We start from the raw sequence: 23,575 nt of genomic DNA, 5'->3' as shown, positions 1-23,575 counted from the left end.
AAAATGCGGGTGTTGGTACTGCATTTTGGCCAAAACGCATAGGCTGACAGACCGCGTCAAGGTCACACCGCTTCCGTCAGTACCTACGCTAACTCACAATAAATTACATCAAATCAAAGAGGTGAGGAAAAAGAAAAAAAAAACACATTCACTGAAAAAGCCAAAAATACAATACCTGAAGGTCAGATCGCCATAAGGCAGGCACAATCGCCGTAGGGCAGGCGCAATGGCCGTAAGCCCTGGAGATATGCAGTCAGCCAGACAATAAAGTGTGGAGGAGCAGCTTGTTCCTGGCAGGCTAATATGCAGTTACCCACTCAAGGCTAGATCATGGCCTCAAGAACGACGATCCTTCACCCTGCTAGACACTGACTAGGCTTGATCACGGCCTATAGTTTATTAGATAATAGGGTTGATTCAGGTGTACGAGATCCTCCTTCTGGAACCAGGGATCCAGACTATTCAGTGTTTGGCAGATGAACATGGAGCGGTCACAGGAGCTCCTCCCTGCAATCATCATAATACTGTCACTTATTTAAACTTTCAACACTTTGATTTAAATTTTTAATAAATAGTTAAAAATAAATAAACAGTTTTCCTTCTTAAGAATATTGTGACGTTAATTTATCAGCTAAAACCAGGAAGAGCTTCTTCTAAACACTGGACTCATCCCGCTGTGTACTGCCCAGACTAGACCACTGCCTCCATAGCCAGGATCACCCTCAGCACTGTGTACTGCCAAGATTAGAGCACGGCCTCCATAGCCAGGACCACCCTCAGCACTGTGTACTGCCAAGATTAGAGCACGGCCTCCATAGCCAGGACCACCCTCAGCACTGTGTACTGCCCAGACTAGAGCACGGCCTCCATAGCCAGGACCACCCTCAGCACTGTGTACTGCCAAGATTAGAGCACGGCCTCCATAGCCAGGACCACCCTCAGCACTGTGTACTGCCCAGACTAGAGCACAACCTCCATAGCCAGGACCACCATCAGCACTGTGTACTGCCCAGACTATAGCACGACCTCCATAGCCAGGATCACCCTGAGCACTGTGTACAGCCCAGACTAGAGCACAACCTCCATAGCCAGGACCACCATCAGCACTGTGCACTGCCCACACTAGAGCATGACCTCCATAGCCAGGATCACCCTTAGCACTGTGTACAGCCCAGACTAGAGCACGGCCTCCATAGCCAGGAGGACCCTTAGCACTGTGTACTGCCCAGACTAGAGCACGGCCTCAATAGAGCTAGGACCTCCCGCAGCACTGTGTACTGCCCAGACTAGAGCACAGCCTCCATAGCCAGGATCACCCTCAGCACTGTGTACTACCCAGACTAGAGCACGACCTTCATAGCCAGGACCACCCTCAGCACTGTGTACCACCCAGACTAGAGCACGGCCTCAATAGCTAGGACCTCCCGCAGCACTGTGTACTGCCCAGACTAGACCACTGCCTCCATAGCCAGGATCACCCTCAGCACTGTGTACTGCCCAGACTAGAGCACGGCCTCCATAGCCAGGACCACCCTCAGCACTGTGTACTGCCCCGACTAGAGCACGGCCTCCATAGCCAGGACCACCATCAGCACTGTGTACTGCCCAGACTATAGCACGACCTCCATAGCCAGGATCACCCTGAGCACTGTGTACAGCCCAGACTAGAGCACAACCTCCATAGCCAGGACCACCATCAGCACTGTGCACTGCCCACACTAGAGCATGACCTCCATAGCCAGGATCACCCTTAGCACTGCGTACAGCCCAGACTAGAGCACGGCCTCCATAGCCAGGAGGACCCTTAGCACTGTGTACTGCCCAGACTAGAGCACGGCCTCAATAGAGCTAGGACCTCCCGCAGCACTGTGTACTGCCCAGACTAGAGCACAGCCTCCATAGCCAGGATCACCCTCAGCACTGTGTACTACCCAGACTAGAGCACGACCTTCATAGCCAGGACCACCCTCAGCACTGTGTACCACCCAGACTAGAGCACGGCCTCAATAGCTAGGACCTCCCGCAGCACTGTGTACTGCCCAGACTAGACCACTGCCTCCATAGCCAGGATCACCCTCAGCACTGTGTACTGCCCAGACTAGAGCACGGCCTCCATAGCCAGGACCACCCTCAGCACTGTGTACTGCCCCGACTAGAGCATGACCTCCATAGCGAGGACCACCCTCAGCACTGTGTACTGCCCAGACTAGAGCATGGCCTCCGTAGCCAGGACCACCCTCAGCACTGTGTACTGCCCAGACTAGAGCACGGCCTCCATAGCCAGGACCACCCTCAGCACTGTGTACTGCCCCGACTAGAGCACGGCCTCCATAGCCAGGACCACCATCAGCACTGTGTACTGCCCAGACTATAGCACGACCTCCATAGCCAGGATCACCCTGAGCACTGTGTACAGCCCAGACTAGAGCACAACCTCCATAGCCAGGACCACCATCAGCACTGTGCACTGCCCACACTAGAGCATGACCTCCATAGCCAGGATCACCCTTAGCACTGCGTACAGCCCAGACTAGAGCACGGCCTCCATAGCCAGGAGGACCCTTAGCACTGTGTACTGCCCAGACTAGAGCACGGCCTCAATAGAGCTAGGACCTCCCGCAGCACTGTGTACTGCCCAGACTAGAGCACAGCCTCCATAGCCAGGATCACCCTCAGCACTGTGTACTACCCAGACTAGAGCACGACCTTCATAGCCAGGACCACCCTCAGCACTGTGTACCACCCAGACTAGAGCACGGCCTCAATAGCTAGGACCTCCCGCAGCACTGTGTACTGCCCAGACTAGACCACTGCCTCCATAGCCAGGATCACCCTCAGCACTGTGTACTGCCCAGACTAGAGCACGGCCTCCATAGCCAGGACCACCCTCAGCACTGTGTACTGCCCCGACTAGAGCATGACCTCCATAGCGAGGACCACCCTCAGCACTGTGTACTGCCCAGACTAGAGCATGGCCTCCGTAGCCAGGACCACCCTCAGCACTGTGTACTGCCCAGACTAGAGCACGACCTCCGTAGCCAGGACCTCCCTTAGCACTGTGTATTGCCCAGACTAGAGCACGACCTTCATAGCCAGGACCACCCTCAGCACTGTGTACCGCCCGAGCACAGCCTCCATAGCCAGGACCACCCGCAGCACTGTGTACCGCCCAGACTAGAGCACGGCCTCCATAGCTAGGACCACCCGCAGCACTGTGTACTGCCCAGTCTAGAGCATGACCTCCATAGCCAGGACCACCCGCAGCACTGTGTACTGCCCAGCCTAGATCACGGCCTCCGTAGCCAGGACCAACCTCAGCACTGTGTACTGCCCAGTCTAGAGCATGACCTCCATAGCCAGGACCACCCTCAGCACTGTGTACAGCCCAGTCTAGAGCATGACCTCCATAGCCAGGACCACCCGCAGCACTGTGTACTGCCCAGTCTAGAGCACGACCTCCATAGCCAAGACCACCCTCAGCACTGTGTACTGCCCAGTCTAGAGCACGAACTACACAGTGAAGACCTCATCCAGCTGCTTCACTCTGCAGTTCCTAGTAGGGAAATATACTTGAGTCACGTGCCCACCGCATAGCACGTGACTATTCCGTCACTCCTCCTTCAGGCGTAGCTCCAGTCTAGACACGACCTTCAACGCAAGTGATTTTTCTTTTCCTGAAACGTCATCTTACCATGTGACTAGCTGCCATAGCAACAAACACGTCATCGATTGGGTAAGACAGGTAAAGCAGACATGGCCCAGTGTTGTATTGCTAAGTACCTACACACTTACTTTATGACCCAGAGATTCCAATGATGGATGGCTTCCGGCGTTAGCAGAATAGTGACTGCAGCTCCGTCTCTGTTCATGCTCTCGCATTTCCCTGTGACGTCACAGTCTTCTCGTGTGCGCGCTGTTGCGAGCCAGAGTGAGGGCGCGCGGACGGTTCACGTGACTTCTCCTCCTGTTTCTCACTGCCGCCGTTCACCAATCAGCTGAAGGGGTTTGGAGCGCGCGGCGCGCAGAGTGTGCGCGTGCAGGAGCCGCTGACAGGCAGTGGGCGGAGCCACGGACGAGCGCTATAAGCTGTTATTCTAGTCCGCCGGCGCCATTTTGAGAGACTCCGACGGAAGAGGCAGAAGGCCGGGAGCGTCTGGTTCTGTGACCAGAGAGGCCGGATGGTGAAATCCTCCCTCCAGCGGATACTCAATAGCCACTGTTTTGCCAGAGAGAAAGAAGGAAATAAAAGCGTCGTCATCCCCGACATCATCATGCCTCTCCTGAGTATTCCCAGTAATAGTAGTGAGAGGTAGGCGGCTGTGTGTCATGTGACCTCGTCCCTGCCGTGTGTGAGGGCGGCCCCGTGGCGCGGAGCCGTCTGAGCTGCGGCCTGCTACCCCTCCCCTGCTAGCTGGGAGGCGAAGGGTTAACGGGGGCCTCCCTGGCGGCCCCTCTAGGTGGCGCGAAGGGTTAAGGGGGTTTCTCTAGGTGGGCCCTGGCGCTCTGCCATGATTGGGCCCTTCTGTAGTGGACTTGGAGCTGCCGGCAGCCGCACAGCTCACCGGCTCACAAAATGGAAGTGTGCTCTGCAAATGGCTGCTGTTCTCCGGCATCCGATGAGCTGCGGGCAAAGATGGGGCGGAGGGAGGAGCCTCGTGTGATGGTGAGTTGTAACCATGGGCTGCTGCCCCCATTGTAGTGAGATGGCAGCGCCTTGTGGCCCTCCGGCGGGCGGAGCGGCTGTGGGCAGCGCCTTGTGGCCCTCCGGCGGGCGGAGCGGCTGTGGGCAGCGCCTTGTGGCCCTCCGGCGGGCGGAGCGGCTGTGGGCAGCGCCTTGTGGCCCTCTGGCGGGCGGAGCGGCGGTGGGCAGCGCCTTGTGGCCCTCCGGCGGGCGGAGCGGCTGTGGGCAGCGCCTTGTGGCCCTCCGGCGGGCGGAGCGGCTGTGGGCAGCGCCTTGTGGCCCTCCGGCGGGCGGAGCGGCTGTGGGCAACGCCTTGTGGCCCTCCGGCGGGCGGAGCGGCTGTGGGCAACGCCTTGTGGCCCTCCGGCGGGCGGAGCGGCTGTGGGCAACGCCTTGTGGCCCTCCGGCGGGCGGAGCGGCGGTGGGCAGCGCCTTGTGGCCCTCCGGCGGGCGGAGCGGCTGCGTTGTAGTTTATCAGCGCCGCCCCCAGAACCTCTCCTGCCGTCCTACTGGTCCTCAGCTGACTATGGTGGACAAGCTTTCCTGTGGCCCCCAGTGCAACAAATGTATCTTGGAGGGATGGCGCTGGTGGTCCTGTGGCTGTGGGCGGTGATTTGCAGTGTATTTGGCACTGAGGGTCTGTGGGCGGTGATATGCAGGGTGTTTGGTGATGGTGGGCCGGGGGTCTGTACATATGGGAGGGGTGGGCTGTGGTCAGTAATGTGCAGGGTATTTGGCACTGGTGGTCCAGGGGGCTGTGGTCGGTGATGTGCAGGGTATTTGGCTCTGGTGGTCTAGGGGGCTGTGGTCGGTGATCTGCAGGGTATTTGGCTCTGGTGGTCTAGGTGGCTGTGGTCGGTGATGTGCAGGGTATTTGGCTCTGGTGGTCTAGGGGGCTGTGGTCGGTGATCTGCAGGGTATTTGGCTCTGGTGGTCTAGGGGGCTGTGGTCGGTGATGTGCAGGGTATTTGCCTCTGGTGGTCTAGGGGGCTGTGGTCGGTGATGCGCTGGTGGTCGAGGGGGCTGTGGTCGGTGATGTGCAGGGTATTTGGCGCTGGTGGTCTAGGGGGCTGTGGTCGGTGATGTGCAGGATATTTGGCTCTGGTGGTCTAGGGGGCTGTGGTCGGTGATGTGCAGGATATTTAGCTCTGGTGGTCTAGGGGGCTGTGGTCGGTGATGTGCAGGGTATTTGGCTCTGGTGGTCTAGGGGGCTGTGGTCAGTAATGTGCAGGGTATTTGGCTCTGGTGGTCCAGGGGGCTGTGGTCGGTAATGTGCAGGGTATTTGGCTCTGGTGGTCCAGGGGGCTGTGATCGGTAATGTGCAGGGTGTTTGGCTCTGGTGGTCTAGGGGGCTGTGGTCGGTGATGTGCAGGGTATTTGGCTCTGGTGGTCTAGGGGGCTGTGGTCGGTGATGTGCAGGGTGTTTGGCTCTGGTGGTCTAGGGGGCTGTGGTCGGTGATGTGCAGGGTATTTGGCTCTGGTGGTCCAGGGGGCTGTGGTCGGTGATGTGCAGGGTATTTGGCTCTGGTGATCCAGGGGGCTGTGGTCGGTGATGTGCAGGGTATTTGGCTCTGGTGGTCCAGGGGGCTGTGGTCGATGTGCAGGGTATTTGGCTCTGGTGGTCTAGGGGGCTGTGGTCGGTGATGTGCAGGGTATTTGGCTCTGGTGGTCCAGGGGGCTGTGGTTGATGATGTGCAGGGTGTTTGGCTCTGGTGGTCTTGGGGGCTGTGGTCGGTGATGTGCAGGGTATTTGGCTCTGGTGGTCTAGGGGGCTGTGGTCGGTGATTTGCAGGGTGTTTGGCTCTGGTTGTCGGTGATTTGCAGGGTGTTTGGCTCTGGTTGTCGGTGATTTGCAGGGTGTTTGGCTCTGGTGGTCGGTGATTTGCAGGGTGTTTGGCTCTGGTGGTCGGTGATTTGCAGGGTGTTTGGCTCTGGTGGTCGGTGATTTGCAGGGTGTTTGGCTCTGGTGGTCTAGGGGGCTGTGGTTGGTGATTTGCAGGGTGTTTGGCTCTGGTGGTCTAGGGGGCTGTACATATGGGTGAAGTGGGCTGTGTTGACACTGCATTAGGGGTAGTTTTCCTGCTCCATTATGGGTACTGACCCGTTTTGTGATGCAACTAACCTGTTGACTACAATGGCCGAGGGACGGGGCTGCTCTGCATCTGTTCGGCTGTGCTTTCTTGCTAGATAGGCCTCCTGTTCACGCTAGCGATATTCCGCCATGAGGAAGGAGGGGGCACTGTAAGGTTTCTCTAATTGATAGGCTCACCGCGGAGAATCGTGGCATGCCGCCATGTTAATCACACTGGCGGTGTGCGGTTCTCCGCTTGTGGACGTCGGGCTGCGATTTCTATAGCGTGTCAAGCGAGCTCCTCGGGACTTGCTGTTCCACCTCTCTAAGGCTGTTGAAAGGCATTTCCTCCCCGAATGGTGGTTCCGTGTGACAGGCGGAGGTTAGAGGGTTTGTTGGGTGTCAACTGATGACCTTGCGGGTTTGAGATCTTGGTGTGGTAAAGGCTTGGATTTGCCTTAAAGGGCAGGATAGAATGGCAGGTTACCCGAGGATGGCAGACGTCTGGGACGTGTGGAGCCATCGAGCTCTGGATGGTGGGGGTGGCTGCTGCTGGAGACCACCTCTCCTCTAGTCTTACTGTAACGGTGATGCCTACATCCGTGGGTGATGCCTACATCCGTGGGTGATGCCTACATCCGTGGGTGATGCCTACATCCGTGGGTGATGCCTACATCCGTGGGTGATGCCTACATCCGTGGGTGATGCCTACATCCGTGGGTGATGCCTACATCCGTGGGTGTCTGAGCTGTCCCAGGCCGTAGAGTCAAGCTGGTAGCTGTGGGAAATACTAAAGAGCTGACTTCTGAAAACTGAAGGGGGAAGCTTTGTTTCCCATAGCAACCAATCACAGAGCAGCGTTCAGTTTTTGGAGCAATACGAGGAATGAAAGCTGCGCTGTGATTGGTTGTTACTGGCAACGCAGCTTTGTTTTAGATGGTTTTATAACTCGCCCTTAAATGTCAGCGATAAGAAGATACAGGAGGGGCCGGTCAGTGGCTTTAGCTTGGCGGTCATGATGCCAGTGGTGGGCTGAAGGCTGACTGATAACTGGAGAGCAGGTTGTGGGGGCATCGGGGAAGGAATTACCTTTTATATCTGACTTTGAGAAGGATAAAATAAAGCTTAAAGGGGTTGTCTCGCGAAATCAAGTGGGGTTATACACTTCTGTATGGCCATATTAATGCACTTTGTAATGTACATTGTGCATTAAATATGAGCCATACAGAAGTTATTCACTTACCTGCTCCGTTGCTGGCGTCCCCGTGGCCATGGTGCCGTCTAATTTCGGTGTCGTCTTGCTTTTTTAGACGCGCTTGCGCAGATGGGTCTTCTCCCTTCGGCTCCGCTTGGCAGCATCGGCGTTCTGGCTCCGCCCCCTTGTACACATCATCGCGTAGCTCCGCCCCATGACGTGTGCCGGTTCCAGCCTCCTGATTGGCTGGAATCGCCACGGGGCGGAGCTACGCGATGACTTGTACAAGGGGGCGGAGCCAGAACGCTGATGCTGCCAAGCGGAGCCGAAGGGAGAAGACCCATCTGCGCAAGCGCGTCTAAAAAAGCAAGACGACACCGAAATTAGACGGCACCATGGCCACGGGGACGCCAGCAACGGAGCAGGTAAGTGAATAACTTCTGTATGGCTCATATTTAATGCACAATGTACATTACAAAGTGCATTAATATGGCCATACAGAAGTGTATAGACCCACTTGATTTCGCGAGACAACCCCTTTAACCTAAAAAAATCCTAATTTTTATTCCTCTCTTGATGTCGCCGTCGGAGGGTTGAATTTTGTGGGAAACGTGTTTTTCAATAGTACTATTTAATATATCATAAATGTGAAAGCTTTTTAGTAGAAATTATAAGTGCAGTGAAATGGGAGGCGGACGGGGTGCGACTCCACCATAATGGGAGGCGGACGGGGTGCGACTCCACCATAATGGGAGGCGGACGGGGTGCGACTCCACCATAATGGGAGGCGGACGGGGTGCGACTCCACCATAATGGGAGGCGGACGGGGTGCGACTCCACCATAATGGGAGGCGGACGGGGTGCGACTCCACCATAATGGGAGGCGGACGGGGTGCGACTCCACCATAATGGGAGGCGGACGGGGTGCGACTCCACCATAATGGGAGGCGGACGGGGTGCGACTCCACCATAATGGGAGGCGGACGGGGTGCGACTCCACCATAATGGGAGGCGGACGGGGTGCGACTCCACCATAATGGGAGGCGGACGGGGTGCGACTCCACCATAATGGGAGGCGGACGGGGTGCGACTCCACCATAATGGGAGGCGGACGGGGTGCGACTCCACCATAATGGGAGGCGGACGGGGTGCGACTCCACCATAATGGGAGGCGGACGGGGTGCGACTCCACCATAATGGGAGGCGGACGGGGTGCGACTCCACCATAATGGGAGGCGGACGGGGTGCGACTCCACCATCTGTAGGTGAGTGTTGTCTGAACGGTGTACATACTGCAGTAAATGTGACATAACGTTACTCTGTGGTTTCGTACGATTACTACGGCAACGGGTTTATATTGTTTTTGCTGTGCTGAAACAAAAAACGATATTTTCTGCTGCCACCTTCTGACCACCATAACTTGTGTGAAGGTTCATTATTTGTGGGATGTCCTGTAGTTTCTACTGGCACCATTTTGGAGTACAAATTACTTTTTGATCACTTTTCATTCAATTTATTTTTTTCTTGGAGACGGGGTGACCAAAAAAGCGCAATTTTGGCGGCGTGGTGTTTTTTTGTTTTTTTTTAATCTGACTACATTTACCTTGTGACAAATGTGTTACTTTGATTGGACGTTTACAGACGCAGTAATACCCAGTATGTCTTAGTTTTTCATTAAATATGGGGAAGGGACTTTTTTCTAATAACCAGCTTTTTTTGTCCTTATTAGGGGAATTGAAGTTGCACTTGTCTGCTCTTTCATGCAGTATATTGTAAAGGCCCATTTAGACACAAAGATGTCTTTTGAGTGACTATTGAGCGATAATCGTTGTCATGTACAGCGCAAGACGATCGCTCAAACATTGAGCCGTCACCTTGCCCTGTGAGCGGAGGGTGCAGAAGCCAAGTGGGGTGTCCTCGCTTGTCTTCTGCATCCAGCTGTTCCCCCACTTTGAGCGCCTGGCGGCTGTTATACCTCCGAGCGTGGTATGAAGCACACAGCTAGACCGCTCTGTTCTTCATACCCAGCCTGTCATCAGGGAGCGGGATACAGCTGGAAAATAGTATCAGCTGTATCCCGCTGTGAATCCTTGATAAGGCTCATCGTTCAGCATGCTGGAAGACAGCAATGAGCGACGGCTTAACGAAAACTGCACAACGTCAGCGCAGTAACACAACGATTATCGCTCAAAAGACGGCTTTTGAGTGATAATCATTGTGTGTAAGTGGGCCTTAATACAGTGATCTGATGCCACAGGGATGGCTTGGCATGGCAACCAAACATACCCTCAGGATGGCATTGCGGACAGCTGTTTGGGAGCCCTAAACTTTGGGAGATTTAAATGCTACTGACAAACATTGAAAGGGTTAACAGTTGCAATCAGCGTTCCTGCTGATCCTGGCTGTGGGCGTCTTAAAACCCCCCCACACAGGATGTAACTGTTTTTTGTTAAGGGGTTAATAGTGTATAACAACAATGGGTTCTCTCCCCTGCCCAGGCAGTGTAGTGCTGCAGTCCTGGCATTGCAGATTGACCGATTGTAGTGGAACATGTGACCGCTGCGGCCGAAGACTGGAGGGAGTGTGAGATCTATCCGCTGGTCTTTCTTCATAACCCCCTTACTGGTGAGACTGTCCATTGACAGCACTGACGAAGGGAGTGCAGACGTTCACTATGTCATAAGGCCATCCTTGCTGAGTAGCAATAAAACACAACCCGCTCCAGCCCTACCAGAAGCTTCCGGTCTTTGTCGGATTGCGTTGCCGGTCTGTTTATTGACTGGGCTCGGCGACTCTATTTACAGCCTATTACGAGTGCAATATACCCGATTAATACATAATACACCAGTGTGAACGAGCTCTAAGGTCCAGAATGCCTCTGAGTGGTTGTGGGGAATGCTGTGCGGAGACCCTCGCTCAGTGCAGCAATGGAGGGGTTCTCCGTTTAGACATTTTGCAACTAGAGAGCAGTGCCTATTCCTGCCCTTTATCCTACCTTTAATATGCCCCATGTTTTCCACTCCCGTGCAACGTCCTCACCTCTGTGCGCCTGTATGCGATGTTCCCACTGCTAGGCACCATGGCTACATGTAGAGGAGCGTCACTACTGAGCATGTGCAGATAGCGCAGCAGACATTCATCTGTGTGGTGGAGAGGAAAGGCTGGCGCTGACCTGCTATTGCTGTTCCCATGTTCTAGATAGCAATAAATAGCCGCTTAGATAAACGGGACATTTCAAAGCTGTCCTAAACCCCTATGTAAGGAAATTCTATATTATATGCATATTTCTACAACTCCATCCAGATGGCACTTTGGACTCCGCAGCCCTGGTAGCCCACAGAGGCTTGGCACCAGAAAGTGTGGTCCCTACTAGTGAAGCATTAAATATGCAAAGATGTTCTCTTGTACTGGCGTCAGTCTTGGGCCGCCTGCTCACGGGCGGATTTGCATTGTGGAATCCAGAGCGGGCGTCTCCAGACTCCACAGCAAATACAGCACATAGCAGGTTATGGTTTTTTTAAATATTTCTACAAGTGGAAAAGTGGAAATTGATAGCGATAACCCCCCCCCCCCCCCCCCCGATCTCCGCAGTCAGCCTATCTGATAGATGCTGCGATTTGCTGGCCGCGAGCGGAGAATAGCTATGATTCTCCGCTTGTGGACAGGGCGGCTGCACTTTTCATAGCAATGCTATGGGAAGCGTGGATTGCGTTCTCCGCAGCCGGATTATCGCCGCAGGGAACGCAATCCGAAGCCTCTCGTGGACAGGCAGCCTTAGGCAGGTGCACACGGGGCTGATTTACAGCAGATCAGCTGCGGATTTTATCTTGCTTTCCTGTGCGGCGTTCTCTCCCCCTCCCTTCCTCATTGAGAAGAGGTGAAACCCGCAGCGGAAACAGCGATAAAATTGACATGCTGTGGAATTGTATTCTACTTCCACACAATTATTCCCACAGCTTGTGGATGAGATTTTTACAATCTCGTCCACTTTGCTGCTACTGTAAATCTTGCAGATTTTCCACGCAGAGGGTCTGCATAGACATTGTGTGGCAAATCCGTCCTGTGTGAACCCCACCTTAGGCCTCCCTCACGCAGGCGTTTACTGCAGATCCTGCCCAGTTTCAGCAGCGCTGCCATTGAAAATGCAGCCAAGGCTGCTGACTAAGGACAAAAAAAGTCAATACTCTCCTAGCTGGTGAAGCCGCTGTCACCGGAGCCGCCGTCAGGACCTTGTGAAGCCAGCAGATTGCTCTAATTGGCTGAGCACCGCTGAGTGACAGCCGACTAAGCCAAACAGAGCCAGCGCTGGATGCGTCCAATCACAGCCATTCAATGAATGAATGGCTGTGATTGGATGCATCCGGCGCTGGCTCTGATTGGCTCAGTCGGCTGTCACTTTGCAGTGCTCAGCCAGTCAGAGCAATCTCTCGCTGGAGGTGCGGATTTAGCATCTCCGTTACCAGCGAAAGTTCCCCTGCCGGCTGACAAGTCCCGAGAGCGCCGCCGGGGACGGCGACTTCACCTGTAAGGTGAGTATTTAGAAAGATGGTATACAGGCGGCATTCACAATCATCCACTTGAAGAAGCCCTGACTGAAAGGTTGCAGTGCAGCAACCATCTGTATGGCAACCAATTGTTAATGGAGGAATAAAGGTTTGAAATGTTTTACCGCATCTCTATGAAGGCTAGAAAAATGACATTCGTTGTACTCTCCTGTGACTGCCAGCCCCCGGCTTCTGAGGTTGGGCATTGGTGGCCACATGTGTCTGATGAGAGGCAGTTCTAGTGTCTTGTTTTACCCCAGCATATATATATATAAATAATGGGGTCTTACTACTTTTGGTTTCCTCTAATGCCGGTAGGAGAATAACTGGTGGCCACATGCAGCCTTCGGTGGTCGCTGCTTCTCCCTGTATCTGTTTGCTGCAGTGATGTCCGTCTTGTTTGACATGAGATGTAAAGTAGGTTAAACATACCTATTTATTCTTTAAAAAAAAATCATAACCACTGAAATGGCGCGATAATCATTGTTAACGCGAGCCAGCATAGAAATAATCACCGGCCTGTTCACCTTTTATGTTAAGCACTTGACATTCAGTGTTGCGTAGATTGTGAGCGGTTCTTGGTATTCTGCACGGGCGAGCTAGCGGTGATGTCCCACACATGCTTTTTTAAAGACACATTTACATGCAAAGATTGCTCAAAATTCGTCAAACTGACATTTTGAATTAGCTACTAATGGGCTAATTAGCTCATTAGTAGCTAGCTAGCTTCATTTGCATGTATCTAGAGAACAGTGGGTGGTCTGTTCTCTAAATGCATCTGCTTTGTTCTGCCATGGCAGCAGGCAGCATACAATGCTATCAGCGCTGCCTGCGGAATACACAGCATGCCGTCCCTGTTAGCAAGGACGACTATTTTATGCTGACCTGAAGGTAGCAATGAACGAAGAGTGCACTTTGGGCGCGTATTTACACGCAACAGGTATCGCTCAAAAGCCATTGTTTGGACAAATTTTGTGCAATAATAATCGTTGCGTTTAAATGGGGCTTAAGTCTTACGTTTCCTTGTATAAACAGTAAGTTTTTAACCCAATTGCATGCTTCTTCTTGTCTAAAACCGCTCCAAGTATTTAAGTGTATCGGACCCCCGCTCTACCCTCTTCCTGAGGGGCAACAATTAGCTTATTGGATTCAGAAAAGCACAGGGAAGCTGTCCTCACATAAACGGTCACAGCGGTCTGGGGAACGGCGGTTTATACTTATCAATCATCTGACCCATCCTGAGCCTAGGCCATCAGTAGTTTAAGGGCTAATTCCCACGCACGGATTTCTGCTGCGTTTCACGCGGCGTTATCCCGCAGCTATTAGGATTTATTGAACCTAATAGCTCTCTGCCTTTAATGTTTGCGCTGCGGAATTCTACCGCAGAATTCCGCAGCGTGAAAGAAATCATGAAAAAACATGCCGCAGAAAAATGTGCGTCCAGCTTCCATTGTAGTCAATGGAAGCCGTCCGCCACGCGACACTTCAGCTGTGAGTACAGCGGAAGTATGGTGTGACTGTCACCGTTCACCCGATGGGACTCGTGCAGCGGATCCGGAGAGGTGAGTATGGGTGGGGGGCACTATGTCTGACTCCACCAGCGGAATATCGCAGTGGGCAGGAGGCCTAAGGCTGGCGTCAGATGGGTGTGAGTGCATTTACACGTGCATTAGTGCTGCGTATTTTCGTGTTTTGCTGTACCTTTTGTGTGTGCAAATCAAGTGCCCTTGTGCGCAGCGCAGCTATGCTCATATTCATTGACAAAGGCAGTTAGGTTCGGTATGCACTATTTTCCTCTGCAGATGCGCAGGAGATTAGGGCATGCTGCGTTTGTGTGACTAAAATGCCCATGCAAAACTCTCATGTGAAGGAGCCCACCGAAGTGAATGGCTTCTATGTACAGCTTATTGTGCGCACAAACACTGTGACTGTCGGTGTGAATTCGGCCTGAGGCCAGTCCTGCTGGGGTACCTTTAGAGGCAGATGCTGCTGTAATATCTGTTTCGGTACTGGCTTATAGTACTACTGCCCTGTAGCTGTTAGTACTGGGGGTTTAGGGCGGTCTGAGTACAGGAGGGGCACTTCCTATAGTACTAGTGGCCTGCAGCTGTCAGTCCCGGGGGTTTAGGGTGGTCTGAGTACAGGAGGGGCGCTTTATATGATACTACTGCCGTGCAGTTGTCAGTACTGGGGGTTTATGGCGGTCTGAGTACAGGAGGGGCACTTCCTATAGTACTACTGCCCTGCAGCTGTTGGTACCAGGGGTTAAGGTCTCATGTACACGGGCAAATTCGGATTTAAAATCCGCAGCGTTTTTCCTGCATGCGGATCCGCGCCCCATAGGGATGCATTAGACATCCACAGGTAGTTAAATACCTGCGGATGTCATTTTGCCCTGCAGGTGCGGGTCCCGCGTGCAGGAAAAAATCCGGACATACTCCATTTAGGCGCGGGTCTCCCGCGGGGACGGCTCCCGCAAGCTTCTATTGAAGCCTATGGATGCCGTCCGGATCCGCTGGAGACCCGCGCCTAAATTAAATTCACCAGCTCCGGACAGTACGGGTCTTCCCTTCTTCGCGGCTTGATCTTCTCTCTGTTGCGCCGGATCTTCTTTCTTTGGGCCGGTGGATGTGCCCGGCGCACGGCACGCAGCCGGCGTGCCGAGCACATCTGCCGGGCCGAAGAAAGAAGATCCGGCGCGACGGAGATAAGATCAAGCCGCGAAGAAGAGAAGATCCGGAGCATGCGGAGGGCTGAAAATAACAATTTACTCACCTCTCATGTCCGCGGGGCAGGAGGCACCCGCTACGGATTCTCCATGGAGAATCCGTAGCGGGCCTGATTTTTTTTTCTTTCCCCCGTGGACATGAGGCCTTAGGGCGGTCTGAGTACAGGAGGGACACTTCCTATAGTATTACTGGCCTGCAGCTGTCAGTCCCGGGGCTTTAGGGCGGTCTGAGTACAGGAGGGACACTTCCTATAGTATTACTGGCCTGCAGCTGTCAGTCCCGGGGCTTTAGGGTGGTCTGAGTACAGGAGGGGCACTTCCTATAGTACTACTGCCCTGCAGCTGTCAGTCCAGAGGGTTTAGGGTGGTCTGAGTACAGGAGGGGCACTTCTATAGTACTACTGCCCTGCAGCTGTCAGTCCCGGGGGTTTAGGGCGGTCTGAGTACAGGAGGGGCTCTTCCTATAGTATTACTGCCCTGCAGTTGTCAGTACTGGGGGTTTAGGGTGGTCTGAGTACAGGAGGGGCACTTCTATAGTACTACTGCCCTGTAGTTGTTAGTACTGGGAGTTTAGGGCAGTCCGAGAACACAGGAGTGGCACTTCTAAAAAGGGAGAATGAAGTGTAGACCGATTCTAATGGAGAAACAGGCATGAAATATCTCCATCTTTCTTCTTGTACCAGTATTTATATAACAAGCATTGAGGACTGGCGCTGCCATCATGCCCTGTTCGGGGAGCCTGAGATCTCCTGCCCGACCGGCTCTGTCTTATGACTGAACCAAACTGCACTAAATATACCCCATTGACTATAATGGGGTCCGCTGGGTTTCCGCTCAGCTGCCTGGCATTTTACTGGAAGATGAAGCACCGTATCCAGCGCTCGCTCTAACAGTGATTTGTCATGCATTTGCGCTGGAGCTGCCACACCTAGGTACCGGCGCAGATGTGGAGGCAGCAGGAACCGATAGAGCCTCACAGTAAGCGTTCAGTCATTGTAAACGTTGCTAACGTAGGGAAGCACCACAGACGTCCGCTCGGGTCTCATTGGAACGCTATATTCATGCTGTTTACATTCAAGCAGATTGTGAGGGTTCGGTTGCTTTAGTCCTTTAAGATTTTATTCGTACCGGTATTTGATATATTTCTCTGACCACTGGAGTATGCGTTGTGGTTTGTTTTAGGTCTGTGCCTCTATTAGTTTTTAAGATTGCGGCGACTCCTAAATGCCAATAACTTGTTGTTCATGATTTCTATAATTATATAATCTACTTTTTCAATAAACATCCCCTTCAGCATTAGTGACCTATTGTAATTAGTGTCTTGGTCTTTAGTTCCAGGGTTTCCTTCACTTGCTGTAGTAACCTGGGTCCCGGGCCTCGGTGGTGCTCCTGATGTCCCTCACCCACCCCTGAAGATCCCAGGTGGGCGAGGGAATAGTCAAAGGGATCACAATCTTTCAGCTAACTTATTTTATTCTGTAAGTATTAAGCTGCTTCTTATGAAACTATTCCTGTTGTCCATCAGTCATTCATATAATATGGATTTAATGTTGGAAAGATTTATAAAATACAGATCTGCCGAATGTACCTGCTGTCTTACGTGGACTTCTTGTTCACTTTTTTTTTGTGTTTATGCCTTTTGCTTCATTTAGGATAATAGGCTGATTATTACAGAAGATCTTGCGTCCAGTAACCGGACCAGAATTCTTAATGTCCAATCCAGGCTAACAGATGGCAAGCAAGTGGACTGGAGAGCCGTGCTAAACAATAACAACCTGTATGTAGAAATTCCCACCGGCACGCTTCCTGATGGGAGCAAAGATAGGTAAGTCTTACAGGCTTGCCATAACATCAAAATGTTAGGATTGGTTCTCAGTACCTTAAATGTAATTGAGGTTGCAGGCACAAAAGGCATTACCAAGTTTTCATGTTTCTAAAGTTGTGGGCCATCATTCATATCCATGTATATTGTATATATGTACAGAACTATTTAAGAAACGTGTGGATGATTAAGGCTGAATTTGCTAGAAATTGGCAAGGGATATTTTACTTTTTGCTGTTAATCATATTTTACAATCGCTGTCCTTGCAAATACATGGAACGATTGTTCATATGCCGGTTCTATGTAACAGGCACTTGTTTGCAAGTCTTTCCAGACTCCCCTGGCAAACTGTGGATTGAACAAAAAATGCCGAAAACTTAACTATCTGCGTGTGTAAAGTAAATGTTCAAACAATGAATTGCTCCGTGTAAGAGTAGCCGGTACTATTGTACCTTGTCACCACCTGGAAACTAGTGGTTTGACAGGAGGAACGCCCCTAGCTCTTGATTGGCTGAAATTGTGAAGGTCCTAGCAGCTTCTGTTTGGCTTTTTGCCTGGCCTGCAGGGTTGGGGTTAGTTTTTCTGTTAGGCTTAGATTATTTGCTGTAAATGCTTCCATGTTATAGATGTAACATGGAAGCATTTAGAGGTAATAATCTAAGCCTAACGGGAAAACTAACCCTCCAGGGCAGGCAAAGATCCATGCAGACGCTGCTGTGATCAGTGTCCCTGGAGCAGCCGCCCCTCCTTCCGTCACAGCTGTGTATTGTGGCTTCTGTGTGTGTCTTTCTGCTGTGACAGGGGAGTGCTGATGGAGCAGCTACTCTTCTTCACTGAAGCCTCCCTGCATGCTCCCTCCTCAGACCCCTCACCTGTTTATGGCAGCAGCCCCACTCCTCACTTTACAAGAGGTATGGATTCACGCTCCGTCGTCTTTCTGCCGTCTTCTCCCCCACTGCTTCGGGACTCGGGTGGCGGATCAGCTTCCTCCACGCCGGGGAGAGTGACAGCGGGCCGGTAAGGGCAGCGGAGGTGGGAGAATGACAGCGGGGCCAGTAAAGGAGAGATGGGAGGCCAATGTCTGGTACTGCTCCCCTGCCTCCTCTACCTTCAGCACCTGTCACTGCCATCCCTGCTGAGAGGCAGATGGGGAGCTGAGAAGCTTCACGGCCGAAGTATCTACCGATCTGAGAGCTGATGCCAGCGGCATCTAAAGGGTTAACAGTCCCGATCGGCTGCGCGGCCGAACGGGGCTGTTGCCCACACGTGTCAGCTGTAATAAATACCTGAGATGTATGGAAGGAGATGGGATGTAAAAACACAATAGCGTGGTCACTAAGGGGTTAAATCTACTATTGGAAAACCCATTAGAAGAGTCGCCTTTCACTATCTGGTTTTAATTGGTTAAAAAAAATTTCTTTTAAATCTTAAATGAGGTTCAGAAGGGAAGTGTTAAACTAAACACTGTACAAGGGAGCACAGTCTGCGATTAGTAATTTCTGTCACACAAGCGTATGCATATTTCTGTGAGCATTTTTGCAGGCGTTGCGTATTTGTGTGCAACAGTTTCTTACTGTACTTTTTGCGCACACAAGTCAAGCGCAATTGCACAAACAAAAAAATGCACTAATACACTCAGCCATTGAAATGGCATACGCACAGGAGATGGAGCATGCTGCAGTTTATGCACAACACAACTGCATACACAACACACGCTTGTGAACAAACCCATTGAAGTCAATAGGTCCTTTTTTTTTTTTTTTTTTTTTTGCGTATTGTGCACGCAGAATTTGGCCCAAGATGCTTTGTTCACATCAGCGCTGGGGGTTTCATTTTCCTGTTCCAAATGGATCAAGAAAACAGGAGCCAATGGTTGAACAAGATCAGTGTTAACGGAACCAAGCGGACCCTTATTGCTATAATGCAGTATGTTTGGTTTCTGGCTGTCCGCCATCTTATGGCATGTAATGGTGTAGCATGCTGCGCTATATCCTTGTTTATAGAAGAAATCTGCTATGGAGACGCTGATGTGAATATAGTCCTTTTGAGATTAGCTGAGGCCAAATGCACATAGATGGGTTGGATTCCAACTGCAAGATCTTGCAGCGGAATCAGACCCTGTGTCCCCCCTTGGCATATGTCTTGTCTTCTCTCTGCCCTGCGGATGTGCCAGCTGGCGCACTGCCACACATGTGCAAGAGTCGTGCCGGAGATGACGCAGATCCACCGCAGGACGTATGGCTTCCGTTGACTGCAATGGAAGCCGTCCGTGCGAGCCTGTGGTAGGCTCGCACTAGAATTGGACATGCTGCGTTTTTCCCTCGCGAGTGAAAAATCGCAGTTGACTTCCGGTTGTGGGCATGGAAAAGCGTTTTGCTTAGCATGTCTTATGGGCAGGATTTGCTGCAGGATCTGGAGGCGATCGCTCACTCCAGATCCTGCAGTGCAAATATGCTGGTGGGAATTGGGCCTAACAGGCATTGTAGCCGCTAACAGTTGATGTCGCTGGCCATACATGTCACTTGCAGTAGTTGGGAAATGCTACATTCCAGCATTCTATTTGGCAGTGCTCTTATAGGTGGTCTAACTAACTATGTTAAAGCTGTGTAAGGTAAACTTGCTGACTTCACTTCATCCACTGCATGATTATCATGTAACGGTGTGCTGTGTTCCATAAAACTGCTTATTTCAGGGTGGTATTTGGGAATTGGGGTTTAGAAACATGAATGAATTTCTGCTTATTTCTCGTATTGTTAATGTTGTAACTGACTTTCTTCCAGCTTTGCTGTTCTGTTGGAATTTGCAGAGGAGCAACTCCAAGTCGATCATGTCTTCATCTGTTTCCACAAGAACAGAGATGATCGAGGTGAATATTCTGAATAACAAGGAGTTTGTATGTGAATGTTAGTTGATACACACAAACTAGCACCATAAAGTGGGTTGCAGGTTCTTTCTGTTGACATGTATTGTATTTAGGCAAACTTATTCTTATGTGGTAACTGGCAAAATGCAAATCACTTGACCGAAAATGGTGATTTTGTGAGACACTATTTACAGGAAATGAGGGGGGGGGGCGGTCTTTGCTTGCTGCTGTCTCAGGCTGCTCATGGTATTCTATGGAGAGGGGAGGAAGATAAAGGCAGAGACTCATGTGGACTGCTGCAGCTAATAGTAGGTGACTACTGAAATCACATCCACCTTTACTGCACTGTATGTCCTTCTTTCTGCTGTTACTTATGAAGGCGAACTACAGGGAGAGGAACAGATTTCCTCAATAACTGGTATTCACCCACCAGTTAAGGTAAAACGAGAAGCAGAGAGCCTGCAGAGAAGAATAGGAAAAGTCCTAAAATGGTCACAAATGATGCTCATGTAAGGCAACCTATCAGATGTAAGTGCTGACCACTGCAATCTCTCTACTACCAGGTAAGGTGGATTTTAAGGAAGTGAGGCTTCTCATGCTACCCATAGGAGTCTATGGAGGGTGAAGGAGCTGCTGCAGGAGGGGCAAACTCAGTTTTACAGTTACTGAAAACCACTTCTATGATGGCCAGACCTGCTTTACTGTCCTTCATGACACGTTTGTCTTGGAAGTTACAAAAGCAACCTGCAGAGGGGAAAATTGGTGCTAAATTCAGGATGCAAGTTATATAATGGCTGGAAGTAGTGGTGCTGCTGCTGATACCACATCTGAAAGTGCGGGTATGTTAATCAGAGCTTTGCTTTTAATTTCAGCTGCACTCCTCCGGACTTTCAGCTTCCTGGGCTTTGAGATTGTGAGACCTGGACATCCCCTTGTCCCTAAGAGACCAGATGCTTGCTTCATGGCTTACACATTTGAAAGAGATTCTTCTGATGAAGATTAGAAACCTGCAATGTTCTGCGACCTTTTAGAGCTATTTTTTTCTTTAGTCTGTTTAGAGGAGTTGTGAATTATTGTCAACATCAATTTTGTTTTTTTTTTTAACTCGTGAAGTTACTGGACCGGGCAGAGCCGGTAGTGGAGGGGGGGAGGGGAGGGAGGTGGTGATGTTGTTTTTCAAGTCAGATCATCAGTTTTGAATTTTTTGCATGTTTTGACGTTGAATAAATGCGCGCACCATATTATTGCTATGTCAATGGAGGTTTAATGTGTTTTTGTGATTTATGAAAGTTCTTGCTTTAATTCTAAATAAAACATTTATATTGGTTTTCTGTTTTTGAGAAGAAACTTTAAGTTTACATAGTTTAGATAAACATCTGCATTAGAGAATTTTTGGAAACAAATACTTTAGCAGTGTTGCATCTCCTTGTGAAGCCACAGGACTCTTAACGCCCATAGCATCTGGTGAAAAGGACCTGGGAAAGGAAGAGGTTATATGAGTCTCGTCTAAAAGACCATTTACATGGAGCGATGATCGCTCAAAAATTGCCAAAAAGCGATTGAGCGATAATTGTGTCTAAATGCACGGCCATCGTGCACTGCTAGCTGATCGGTAAATTCACGTCAACCTAAAAATCGGCGTGCAGTCTTATCAGGACCCCAGGCTGAGTTCTCTGTGGGTAGTGCTTATAGCATTGTTTCCCGTTGGAGAACAAAGGTGCTGAATGGAGAGAAGAGTCCTCCATTAACTGCATTCAACTAAAGGCTTCATTTGCATGCTAATAAGCTATTAAGTAGCTACTTAATAGTTTATGCAAAATGATCTCTCAAAGCTGTCACTCAAGCTGTCATTTGAGCGATCATTGCTCCGTGTAAATGGGACTTAAGGCTTGTAATAAATAAAATCTGAGACAGCCTGAGGTCCCATTTAGTTTTCCTGCATGGATTCAATCTGCTATTTTCTTTGACTGCAGTGTAAATCTCTAGTTCCTATATAGGCAGCTACACCCTTATTTGGCTCATTGAATAGGTTGAAGCAAAGTGTTAATCTGCATACAAATGTGTGCCATGATACATGTTAGAAAATCTGAAAGAAGTAGCTCTGACAAGCTATGTAAACATGCCCTGTGACAACTTTCATGACACGGCAAGCGTAGATACAGCCGGTGGCTCAGCTCTGTATGCTCTAATGCAGTCACTAAACACTAGTCATGTCCCGGTCCTAGTGAGCATATAGTGAAATTTAACTCCCGTGATCACGGATTCCACATCCCCTTTACTTCTCTGTGTGCAGAGATGAGAAGTCATCATGACATTCGGGGCCAAACGCCATCCGGCTGCTATCTGTCTCTTGGAGCCCTCTACACAGTACCAGCGTCGTCTTCGTATCCTCAAATATAACTTGCTTTAGAATGTCCCTCCTCATCCGTGCTGCTATTCCCTCTGGCGCTTTCGTGTTATCTTGTGCATCTCTATGAATCCTCCCGAGCACGCTCTCCTCTCCGGTGTTCAGAGGAACAGATTTGGAGCCAGCTGGGGAGAGAATAATTCATTGAGATGTGCATGAACATACCGCATGCTGTGCGAAGGAAGCGAATGATTGGGGCGATCACGCAGCACAAAGGATGTGACTGACATTACAAGTAACGGTAGTCAGTTGTATTAACGTGGCATGGGTGGGCCCATGCTTGGGCGCCCACTTGTAAATTTGCCCTTTGTGTCATCTAGAAGTCTGAAACTGAAGACAAGTCAGCTGTCTGATTATGGGGTTGATTTTTAGGGTCTGTTCTGAGGTTGCAATTATAGGTGTTCCTCTGGGCTCTGATTTATGGAATATGTTCTGAGGTCTGAATTATTGGAGTCTGTACACAGGTTTGACTTTATAGGGTCCATTTTTAGGTCTGACTTGTATAGTCTATAATCTATAATATGAGATCTGAATTATGGATTCTGTTCTGGAATAGACATTTTGGGGTCAGACTTAAAGGGGTTGTCTCGGGGGGGCTGCGCCGGTTACCTGCTGCCTGGCGGTGGGTGACTGGTCGGCGGCTGCGGGGCGTCTGGTTGTCAGGGAGACACAGCTGGTAGCGTCTCGGGAGCACGCACGTCGGGCTGCAGCAAGCGAAGGGAAAAGAGCCGGCGGCCATCTTGGGAAAATTTTTATAAGTTGCTGAAACGCTGGAACGGTAAGTACAAACCAGCTAGAAAAGTCATTTACAGGGGGGCTTAGTAATGTGTGCTTAATTAGGGGGACTGGGCAATAAAAAAAAAATCCACTCCTGCCTCGAGACATCTCCTTTAAATATTGGGGTCTGGTTTAGAGTAAAGGGATTTTCCAGGCTTTACAAAACTAACTGCAAATGGGATCTGATGACTCTTGTAAGGCATTAATTGATAAAGTACATTCTGACAAACACCACGGCAAGCCACGTGCAGGATGAGGACTAATGGCAGGTCAAGGACTATGGCAGATGGGGAAACCAGGATTTTCTAGTTTTATTTTTGCAGTGAAGGTAATAAGTGCAGCTATTGATGCATTAGACGCACGCCTGCAAACCCCATGACAAGATGCTGAAGGCTAAATGGGGGTTTCATAATACTTTCTCAGGTTTGTCTTTGTTGCAGATCAACATATGATATAGCCTTCGTTTTGATGCTTCCTTATCCAAGTT

General features: G+C 50.8%; 2 protein-coding genes across 13 annotated transcripts in view; one reads left to right on the top strand and one right to left on the bottom strand.

Annotated features, from left to right (window-relative positions):
- Window positions 1-4,008, bottom strand: part of JSRP1 (junctional sarcoplasmic reticulum protein 1) — a 93,216-nt gene extending 89,208 nt beyond the window's left edge. For 10 of the 12 annotated variants that reach the window (XM_066604576.1, XM_066604579.1, XM_066604584.1 and 7 more), the window contains exon 1: window positions 3,793-3,960. Coding sequence is in view for 1 of the 12 variants with exons in the window: in XM_066604574.1 (XP_066460671.1) it covers window positions 3,793-3,879 (87 nt within the window). In the remaining 11 variants the exon portion in view is untranslated. Of the gene's footprint in view, window positions 1-3,313; window positions 3,329-3,792 lie in introns of those variants that run through there. The other 2 variants (XM_066604574.1, XM_066604583.1) reach the window with 2 other exon arrangements.
- Window positions 4,009-4,086: 78 nt separating this feature from the next.
- OAZ1 (ornithine decarboxylase antizyme 1) lies at window positions 4,087-21,231 on the top strand. The gene is given in 6 exon segments (XM_066604587.1): window positions 4,087-4,309; window positions 16,552-16,609; window positions 16,611-16,697; window positions 16,872-17,044; window positions 19,822-19,907; window positions 20,777-21,231. Coding segments are annotated over 6 exon segments (666 nt in total). The 5' UTR covers window positions 4,087-4,178; the 3' UTR covers window positions 20,908-21,231.
- The last annotated feature ends 2,344 nt before the right edge of the window (window positions 21,232-23,575 follow it).

Source organism: Eleutherodactylus coqui, chromosome 5 (assembly GCF_035609145.1).
Source record: "Eleutherodactylus coqui strain aEleCoq1 chromosome 5, aEleCoq1.hap1, whole genome shotgun sequence".
In the NCBI taxonomy this organism is placed as follows: domain Eukaryota; kingdom Metazoa; phylum Chordata; class Amphibia; order Anura; family Eleutherodactylidae; genus Eleutherodactylus; species Eleutherodactylus coqui.
The sequence above is the reverse complement of the archived record's forward strand: the minus strand, read 5'-3'. Positions and strand labels throughout refer to the sequence as shown.